This window comes from Populus nigra, chromosome 2 (genome assembly GCF_951802175.1).
Source record: "Populus nigra chromosome 2, ddPopNigr1.1, whole genome shotgun sequence".
In the NCBI taxonomy this organism is placed as follows: Eukaryota; Viridiplantae; Streptophyta; class Magnoliopsida; order Malpighiales; family Salicaceae; genus Populus; species Populus nigra.
The window spans coordinates 35,271,815-35,283,069 of NC_084853.1; the positions used below are offsets into that span (position 1 = coordinate 35,271,815).

The 11,255-nt window shown below is 33.5% G+C and overlaps 1 protein-coding gene across 2 annotated transcripts; it reads left to right on the forward strand.

Moving 5' to 3' along the window:
- Positions 1 to 9,380: 9,380 nt before the first annotated feature.
- Positions 9,381 to 11,009, forward strand: LOC133681923 (uncharacterized). 2 transcript variants are annotated; one of them, XM_062105123.1, is made up of 5 exons: positions 9,381 to 9,797; positions 9,972 to 10,187; positions 10,276 to 10,390; positions 10,498 to 10,552; positions 10,671 to 11,009. In XM_062105123.1, exons 2-5 carry the CDS (start codon positions 10,002 to 10,004, stop codon positions 10,873 to 10,875), a joined length of 561 nt encoding a protein of 186 aa, XP_061961107.1. In that variant the 5' UTR covers positions 9,381 to 9,797; positions 9,972 to 10,001; the 3' UTR covers positions 10,876 to 11,009. The 2 variants fall into 2 exon arrangements, with proteins under 2 accessions (XP_061961107.1, XP_061961108.1); XM_062105124.1 differs by lacking the exon at positions 9,381 to 9,797 and having other exon boundaries at positions 9,809 to 10,187; positions 10,276 to 10,372.
- The last annotated feature ends 246 nt before the right edge of the window (positions 11,010 to 11,255 follow it).

An 11,255-nucleotide genomic window follows, 5' to 3' on the forward strand; every position in this document is an offset into this window, starting at 1 on the left:
AGCCTATCACATAAATCAAGGGATTGATTGATGAGTTTAACTACTGAAATTGAGAAGACAAAGAGAGGGCTAAGCTTAGAAAAGAGATGTTGGTTCAGTCCAAACTAGATTATTATTTGGTTAGTGGATCATAACTGGAGCTGTAGAACTTGGATTTAGGTATGGTTTATATGTATGGAAAGCTAAGACATAGGCCTAAAACTTTCATAAAGAGTCCAAGATTCAAAAGGACCGTTTTCAAGTTCAAATTATAGCAACAACAGAGAAGTCGGAATTTGTCCTGCAGCCCAGACACTGTTTAGTGTTCAGCCCCTATCTCGAGTTCTAGAAGTCCAAATGCATTGATTCTTGTTTTTGTTGGAAAGCTGAGACAATTTTCCACAATTTTCCACAACTTTCATGAAGACTATCTGTTCAAATTCAGATGTTAGCAATGACGCTTTCTGCAGACAAGAATATAAGGATTGTTACCAAGTCAAGAGGTGGTCATACTCAACAATTAGTCATCAAATCAATAGTTATGAATTTTGGCCTATAAAAGGAGGCATTTGTCATGCATTTAGGCATCTTGATTTTCAGATCAAGATCATTTCCTTACTTGCTTTATTTTTTTGTAGTTTTAATGTTCTAGTTTTATTTCATGTTATAGTTTCATTAATATCTTGTTTTATGTCTTTCATTTTCTTTACTATACTTATATAATTATGTTCTCATCTTGTTTATTTATGTTTCTCTTCTTTATAATATTTAGCTAAGTTTAATATGTCAAGGTGAAAAGGTTTCACTAATGGTGTTAGGATAAATATAATATAAACTCAATATAGACTTCAATGATTATATCGATAACAACTTGCTATTAACATGTCTTATCATTTTTATCTTATTAATTCTTAATACCTTACTCGTTAAATGGTTTATCTAGATTTGTGTTGTATAACAGTTGGTACAACAAATGCTTGGCACTTTCATAGCCAACCGTATGGTATAACCTACACATGTGCTATGAAAGGAACTTGATTTGTTGTTAACATAAGTTAGCATCATGAATTCCTGACAATATTTAAAAGTTTGGTGTTACTTAAATAAGATAATTAATATGATCATGTTAATAATTTATAATGAGCTATTAATGACAAATCATCTGATTGGAACCTTCTTTGTGTGTGGTTTCCAGTTAAGTAATAAAACAAGTTTATATTATACTTATTTGAAATACTATTAGTGGATCCTCTAACCTTGACAACTGGTTTTATCATTGTTTAGTCTTCACATTAATCTTACATCTCAAAGTCCTCTTTAACTCCTCATCATCATCATCATCATCATCATCATCATCATTATTTATAATTTACATAGTTAACCTCATTGTGGTTCGACCCTAATCTTGCCGGGTTATTTATTACTTCGACACTCCTGCACTTGGGATAAGACATCAATCTTTTGGTCATGTCAAGTTTTTAGCGTCGTTGCCGGGGAGGTAAATTACTGTATAAATTATATATTTTATTTTATTGTCTTTACTTTTCTTTCCTTTTATCTAACTTATGTTTCTTTTGTTTTGTCTTGTTTTGTTTCTTTTTTGTTTCTTTTCTTTTCTTCCATTTTATTCTCTTCCTACACGTGCATAAGAGTTTAGTCACGTACATTAAATGGTAGACTTTGTAGGGTATCCTCATCATTTTCAGAAAATATGGCCAAAGAAGATAACCAATCGCTTCATAATGAGAATAATCGAGTTAGAACACTTATACACCACTTGAATCCCACAAGAACAACTGCACCCTCATGTATAGTTTTCCCTCCTGATGCATCTTATTTTAATTTTAAGTTAGGCATTATTCAACTTTTACCTTCTTTTCATCGCTTAGATTTAGAAAATCCATACTTGCATTTAAGGGAATTTGAGGAGGTTTGTAACACCTATAATGACTTAAATTGTAGTATGAACACCATCATATTAAAGTTTTTTTCCTTTTTCATTAAAAGATAAAGCTAAAACATGGCTACAAAATCTTAGGTCAAGATCCATTCATGCTTGGGATGAAATGCAACGATAGTTTTTGAAGAAGTTTTTTCCATCTCATAGAACAAACCCTTTCAAAAGACAAATCACCACTTTCACTCAAAAACCAGGAGAAACATTTTACCAATATTGGGATAGGTATCGAGACTTGCTTAATACTTGCCCTCATCATGGTTTTGAAACATAGAGATTGGTTTCACATTTTATGAAGGGTTAACACCTAAAGATAGGCAAATGATGGAGTTGTTGTGCAATGGAATTTTTGAAGATAAAGACCCTGATGAAGCAATGGAGTACCTAGACTTGTTAGCTAAAAATGCTCAAAATTAGGACACTACAGGTACTTGTGAGGCACCAGGTAAAACTCAACCTCATACATCTAGTGGAGGTATGTATAACCTTAAGGAAGATCATAACCTCCAAGCCAAATTTGCATCTTTAGCTAGAAAAGTCGAGGCACTGGAATTGAAAATGAGTGGTCAATTGAAATTTATTCAAGATATTGTATGTCAAATTTATGAAACGAATGAATATGTAACCAATGATTGTCCAACTTTGCCTTTTTTCAAGGAATGTCTCCATGAACAAGCCAATGCTTTAAACACATTCCAAAGGCCAAATCATAATCCATACTCACAAACGTATAACCCTGGTTGGAGAAATCACCCAAATTTCAGTTGAAAGAGTGATAACAATATTGCACAAACTTCACAACCACCGTTTCAAGCACACCATAATTTCCAAAATTCTCATGGATATGCATCTCCTTATGTTCCCCCTCCTAGAAAAAATCTTGAGGAAACTTTGTGTGCATTCATTGAAAAGCAAGAGACAATCAACACTCAACTTGCTCAAAGCATAACATATTTTAAAGATGCTCTTGCAAAATTCACATCTGCTCTCAGTTTTCAAGAGAAAGGTAAGTTTCCATCTCAATCACAGCAAAATCCCAAAGGGCAATACAATGCAAATGCAAGTAGTTCCAGAAGTCAACACATGGATCAAGTCAAATCAGTCATCACTCTTCGTAGTGGTAAGGTTATTAAAAAATCCACTCTTGAACCTTGTGAGAAAGATGATGAGTTAATCTCTGAGGGTAAGGAAGGGGTTGAATATAAACATTGCAAATAAAAGACTGATTCTTTGCCAGCACTTCCATTTCCTCATGCCATGACCAAACAAAGGAAAGTCAATCACAACTCTGAAATCTTTGAAACTTTCAAACATGTAAGGATCAATATACCTTTGTTGGATGCTATTAAATAGGTACCTTCTTATGCTAAATTTTTGAAAGACTTGTGCACCGTGAAGAGAAAACTGAATGTGAAAAAGAAAGCCTTTTTAGCCGAACAAGTAAGTGTCATTCTTCAAAACAATAATGCTTTGAAATATAAAGACCCTGGTTGTCCTACAATTTCTTGTTTTATTGGAGAACATAAAATTGAAAGAGCTTTACTTGATCTTGAAGCTAGTGTGAGTTTACTTTCATATTCAATTTATCAAAGTCTCAATCTAGATGAGTTAAAACCAACTTATGTAACTCTCTTACTTGCTGATAGATCTGTAACAATTCATAGAGGAATAGTTGAGGATGTGTTAGTACAAGTTGATAAATTCATTTATCTTGTGGATTTTATTATCTTGGATACACAACCTGTTGAAGCATGTAATTCAATTCCAATTATTTTAGGACGTCTATTTCTTGCAACTTCTAATGCATTGATTAATTGAAGGAATGGACTGATGAAGCTATCATTTAGAAACATGACATTAGAGATGAATATTTTCAACATTTGCAAGCAACCTGGAGATGATAATGATTTACAAGAAGTAGATCTTATTGAAGAATTAGTTTATGATCAATTTGAATCTACCTTGAGTAAAACTGAGTTTGATAAATCTGAAGAATTTCAAATGATTTATTTTCAGGAAGAAATCAAGGACAAGAAAGGCACCGAAAATGTTGTCGTAGATCATTTGTCAAAATTGACAATAGATTCGGCAACTGACATCCCACCAATCGATGATTACTTTCCTGACGAATCCTTACTTTCTCTTAGTCCAATGCCTTGGTTTGATAATTTTCTTGCAATATGAGATTCGCCAACTCATTAGAGTACCCAAGACAAAAGAAAGTTTTTGAACGAAGTGAAAATTTTTTATTGGGATGACCCTTATTCAAATATTGTCCTGATCAAATATTTCGAAGATGCATTCCCGACAATGAGGTAAGTAGTGCCATTAAATTTTGTCATTCTAATGCATGTGGGGGTCATTTCTCGTCAAAAAAGACAGCTGTAAAAATCTTACAAAATAGATTTTATTGGCCCACCATGTTCAAATACATGTATGCATATTTTGACAGTTTTGGTTTTTTAAAAAAAAGAAATGAGTTTTTTAAATATAATCTTACATAAATAAATAAAATTTTGCTTGTTGCTTATGGCCCAATCCTTACAAAAATTGCATTTTAAAAAAGGAGGTAAGAAGTTTTTTTATAACATTGTTTTAGAAAATTTATGTGCATTTTTTTGGAATTTACAATAAGTTTGTAAATTTCCTTAAGGTTTGGCATTTATTTCAGTAATCCAAAAAAATTTTAATTCTTGAAAATTAATATTAATATTCAGGTATAAATGTTGGACCTATCAGTAGACTGGTATTTAAGTACTAAGAGTTAATTAAAAAATTCTTATAATTATTTTGGATATTCACCAATTTTAAATGGGATTATTTTTCACCACAATATACAAGTTGTGGACAACATTTTCTCCTTCTAGGATAGGTGAACCCTGTCATGACATCTACATGGATTATTCCTATAAGAATTTACCTGGACATACAAGTTTATAATAAATTTGAAATGTCATATTTATTCATGAGTGTATATCTTTGTTCTGAGCCATAAATGAACTACCAATTAGGAAACCATCAACACCTTTAAACTATATCCAAACCACATAATGCAATTTACCTTAGGTAAGGTGCACTAGGGATGCTCATACATTTCCTAGCCACAGCCAATACCTTATCCCAGAATTTCAGATAAGACCAGTCTATATGGGTCTTCTAGTGACTCTGAACCAAACAACTAAGAGGCGATTCCTTAATCTTAACACCACAACATCGCGTGCACAAATGCAACAACGAACAATCTAAAAAGAAGTAAGGTTCTTCTCATGACAATCAAGAAGGAAAAGGGCAACTTTCTCTTAATCGCTTCCAGATAACTATTTTTTGAAGCATGGAATGATTTTCTCAAAGTTGTAAGGTCAAAAAATCTCAAAAGGTCACTAAAGGCATAGTGAACATTATGCAAAGGCCTACATGTTACATGTTGGCTTAAATAGGTTAAAAGCCAAACAACCGAAAGGATTCAAGAATTTGATTAAAATAAGGGGGTATATTTCAAGATAAGTAAAATGCATACATAAACATTATAAGCATATTTGCAGGAGTTTTCAAGGAAGATTTCTTAAAAGCAACCAAAAAGGTTCAACAAATTTGAACCATTAAGAATTCAATCTAAGGATGACTAAAAGTGCATGGACAAAACAAAATTTGAACCATCTTGGAAAAAGGGAGGCCAAAGTCCTCATAAGAAGATCCAAAATACCATCATTCATGAAAAATCTTTGATATTTTTCAAACCACGGGCAGGTGTAGAGACCATGGGTAGGTCACTCGGTCAAAGACCACAATTAGATTACCTAAACACAAATAATGAACAGGTCACCTGATCAGAGACCAAGAGCAAGTCACTCGATTGGAGACCACGAGCAAGTTACCAGAACAAAAACCACAGGCAAGTTACCCAATCATGAACCATAGGCAATTCACCCAATCAGAGACCATTTGTGATAAATCCTAGATATTTTTCACGTCACAGGCAGGTCACTCGAACACAGGCCATTCTATCTTCGAGTTTGTCAATCTTTAAAATGACTAGATCTTTGAGACAATCGCTTTATAAAACCATCTCTTGATTTTTATCTCAACTTGGGAAAACTTTCATACATTTTTTTTTCTTTACAAACTTACTTTCTAAATTCCCTTACAACATTTTATATTGCTAGTATTGTAAAAAGGAGGGCAACTATCATAATCCGATTTTTTACCCTCATTTTCTTACTTGTTTTAAAAAAATCCAAAAAATAGCAAAAGAAAACAACAAAAAAATCCAAAAAATATATATATATTGATGTATTTGCATCGTTTATGTCATTTTTAGTGTCTTTTCAAAATAATTAAGAAATCAAAAATTTACTTTCGACGCGTTCGGTTTTTAACACACCCATTTCAAAATCATTAATCAATTTCATAGAGTCGATGTTGACATTATCTTTTTTTTTTAAATATCAAAATAAAAAATAAGAAAAATAAAAAAAATTAGAAAAGGAGAATAAAAATGCAAAGGAAGAAAAATGAAAGACTAGAGTAATTTTTTAGTTGTTTGAGAACCAAGCAATTGGAAAGAAAATCACAAATTATTTTTCCTATTTATAGGTAGTTGTACCACACAAGAAGGAGGGGAATTTTGAGGGAGGCCATTACAATAAAAAAAGCTAAAAGAAAATACAAAAAAAATAAAGAACTCTCTACAGCTTACACACTCTCCTAAAAGTAATACACAAAAAACCTTAAACCCATTATTTCTAAACTCAATCGTCAGCCACGGTCCTACCTTCTCTTCGGTAGTAACTAACAGCAAAAAATTAAGCTCAATAACCATCAGCACGGTAACATCTTTTCCCTTCCCCAAATCCACGCCATTCAGCTCATAATCTCAGCTCCCAACAAGGACCCATTTTCTTCTCATTTTCCAACAACCTCCCTCAACTTTCCCTCCTCTCCACAACATCAGCACAACCCCTCTTTTTCACTATCAAGCTCACCACTCAACAACTCCTTTATTTTTAGGCTAGACGAGTATTACTGCCTTTAAGCACAAGCCAAAAATAACCATCTTCCCCAAACTTTCTTCAAGCCCCAACATACCAACCACTAGAACCAAAGAACCACCACCTTAGCCAAGAGTCCAATTTCCCCTCCCCACGAGCAGTCCCCACATCAACGACCACAACTCTAGCCTCTCTTTACCATGACCCAACCACGCACTGTTAATCACATAAGCCCAACATCAGCAATTGCTACACCTAGTTATAGTCCTTAGCCTCTCCTTAAGTTCCTCATAATTGGCACCCCATCAACAACCTTCAACTCAACAACCAAAACCAGCCTTTCTTCCATCATCAACCATGACTTCACTTCCCAAAGAAAACACATACAATTGTGACCCTCGGCCACCCATTTTGGCCCAAACCATAACCACGACCATTAGTTTTTTTTCTTTTGTTTCCTACGCTGCCTTTTCTTCTTCTTCCTCAACCACAATAAATTACAACATCTCCATCAATCACTTGCAGTAGGAGCACCACAATAAAGCCAGATCTCTCTCCTCATATAGTGTGAAGGAGCACTGCCGATGTAGGAGAAAAGAGGAGGCAAAGAAGCTTCAAATCCAATAGCTCATGCTCCTCCAGCAACAGCGATGTATAAAGCCACGTGCTGGAAATTGTGGTGGCGCATGGATACTCGCACCACCACTGTTCCAGCAGACCTTCAACCTCGATTCGAGTAGCTTCTGGACACGCTGAACATCTTGGAAGGTCAATTCATAACCTCAAATTATTTTTTGATCAAATTGCTAAAATATTGTGAAATTTTGGACAAAATGCTTATTGTTGTGTATAAATTTTGGATTGTTTGGACATTATTTGATTTGAATTGATGTATGTTTTTTATTTGATATGTTTTGTTGAATTGTGAGTTTTTTTTTGTGTGATTGCCCTTTGAACATTAAATGTTAGTGCATAATTTATATTTGGATTTGTGTTGACTTATTAGAATCAGAAAGAAATTTGAACAAAGTTTGTGAAATTAACAAGATTCATGTGAGTTTTTGGTGTTATTTAGTTTCAAGTTGATGAACGATAATTCATCTTTAATTGATATCGTGGTTAAAATAGCTTGATTAAAATGTATTTTTGTGTTTTGCCAAATATGGACTTTGTTTAATTTTAATAAATTTTCAAAATCTTTAAAAGATCATTTTGCGATTAATTTTGACTTCCTCACATTTTTTACCCTCACATATTTTATATCTAAAATTGTGACCTATAGGTGAGATGTTTTTTCGGTATTAAATAAATCAATTTCTTTCCATAAAAAACAAAAAAAAAATCTTTCTTTCAAAAATACAACTTTATTTTAAATTGCATATGGCTAAATCTCTCAAAAATTTAAAAAAAATCACATTTGCATAAATAATATTAAAAAAATACAAGGCATGATTTAACATCTTTAAATACAAAAATTCAAAAAACATAATAGTTTTGTTGATAAATTTGCATATATTTTTGGATTTAATAACCAGTTTATTAAAGTCATGAGAACTTAATCTATATTTAAAAAATACCAAAAAAACATATTTTGTTTCTTTTAATATACGGAACTATGAACTTATACGTAAAATGTATTCCTGATATTGAATAAAAATACACTTTCTTTTATTTTTACATTTATTACTTTAGAATAGTTAGGTTTTAACCTGATAAGATAAAGATCTTTTTACTCCTTACCAATGATGACTTTTCTTAAATCTTAGACTGACAAACGGTTAAAAAACACAACAATACCTTATTTTATATCAAATAAAAAACAATAAAGTTTATCTAAAGTAAGATGTATTAGAGATCATACATCATCCTTATATATAATCAGTCTTCTTATCTAGACTATGAAACTAGTTAGAATTACTAGTAATCAAATACAAGGTGATGACTCGATTCTTTTTTAACTGATAAAGATCAAGAATTTTTTATTTTTTTCACCCACTATAAAGATCTCGCTTCGGTAAGACAATCACCGCAACACCGTACACATGTGACAGATTGCATCAAGAAACTAGTCTGGTTTCTTTATGAACCTAGCACATTTCCTTTCTTGCAACATACCAGAAGAAAATATCAACTATTAATTAGCTAGTACTTTGTACATATATACCAATAGATATAAACAAAAACACAAACATGATTATGAGAATTGAATGCAAAATTAACAAACCCAAATAATCTTTGATGAGAAAGAGAAGGATTCCATAGATACTAGCAACCAATTTAGACAAGATGTATATTTTTAGAATATTGTTTTTATTGTCGATTTTAAGAGAAATTACTATAGTAAATTAGAAGGTCTTTTCTGTAATTTAATTTTTATTATTTTGTAGCAATTGAATTCTATTTATAATTTAAATTAATATCTCTTCATATTCTAAACTAAAGAATTGATTATTTGGTTCCAAACAATTCCATTCCAAACGTTGCAAGAAAACAAAAAAACAAAACCGTTAGAGAAACAAAGGGAAACCTTGTACTGTTATGTATCTGAGGGGATATTATGAACGGGCTTCTGCAACCAATACTTTCTCAACAAGCGAAAGATCAGTGTCAGCTTTTACATTCTGAGTTCATTTGGCTTGAAGCCAGCAATGCAATCGGTGCCTTCCCTGCGTTCCCCTCCCTCCCCAACTCTGTGTCATGAGCCACTGGTTTACTCTGTCCTGATACTCCCTCGGCTTGATTGTGTCCATCAATCTCTTCTGTAGCCCGTTTGCTTCTCGTTTTGGCTTTCGTCAAGTGGAATCAGTTCTGCAGATACTGGGTTTTCTTAGGGGATTGGGGGAGGGATTTTGTAAGTTATTAGGGTTTAAGAGGTAATTTTGTGTTTAGGGCTTTCTTTTCCTTTTTTTTCTTTTTATACCATTTGTTAGATATATAAATCCCAAAAAGAAAAGGATTTTTTTTTCAAGTAAGGTAAATTAATACAGAATCAATTATGATAAATTAAAAAAAGATTATCAATATGTCTGTCTGTCGATGTGCCACAGTGGCAGTAGGTGTAAGTAGATGAAACGATAATGGCAGGGAGCGCGGCGGCGGCGACTCTGCTGACGGCTGTCTGGTTGGATCAACTAGAATTGGACAGCGCAAAGAATAGTAAGAAGACAGCGGTTGTTGCTGGAAAACAAGAAAGTTTTGGTACAAGTAGAAGAAACCCACTCCACCTTTCCCTCACAAAGCCATCTTGGATTGTCAGAACAGAGGTATGTAACTATCAATTTCATTTCCGTTCTTCCCCTTTTCTTCCCATTATAACTCCCTTCACTGCTAATACTTGTATACTTTGGACAGTCAAATGTACGGAAAGAAGTAAGGAAGAGGCCAGACCCACCTTGTGAGGTCTGCCATGGAACTGGTAGAGTTGATTGCCCCCATTGTTCTGGACAAGGTGTCAACCAACCTCCCAGTATCTCTTTTCTTTTTATTCTGATATGATAATGATAATAATGGTGTTTACTGCCATTTACATGCATTTGATTTAAAATTGGTTGTAACTCTATGTAAATTCTGTAGGCAGGACTAACTGTGTGCATTTAGCAATGCTTCCTGAAGGTGAATGGCCTAAATGGTGAGCTATCAGCAGATTGATTTCTTAAGTGGATTAATGGAATCAGTACTGCTACTGCTGTTAATATATCAAAGTCAACAACTCCATTGTAAAAGCAATTACACTTGTTTTGTTGCAGGTGCAGGACTTGTGGTGGCAGTGGCCTCAGCTACTGCTCCCGTTGCCTTGGAACTGGAGAGTATAGGTATATCATGGGCTTCCACTTCATGATGGCTTCTGATGACACCAAAAACCAACCGCAGCAGCATCAGACACCCGCTAAGAGTACAGCTGCCGGGGGGACTCTCGACGGAGAAGATTTGGATTCAAACCATGACATCTGAAGATTCAGCAGATAATTTTGGCCGAAGCAGCTTCCAAATTTGCATTCTGTGTTCAGGTTGTGTAAATTTTAGATTTGATGTGAAGAAAGCTGCTGTCACTGTAACGAAGAGATTGTTTATCATTTTGTTTCAAATTGCGTTGCGTTAAGCATGTTTGGCATAAAAAAAAAGTAAACAAAAAAATCATTAAAAATTTATGTTAATTCATTTTAAAACAAAAAAATAAAAAATAAATAAAAACACCGCACACAGTAGCTTTTTCTAGCATAGCATCGGACGTCCATGAATACATACTAATCCTTGGGACACATTGTGTGCCAGGCTTAAGAAGAATCCCACTGAAACTTCTTCTGTTATATGATTTTCTCCAGCAGTAGCTT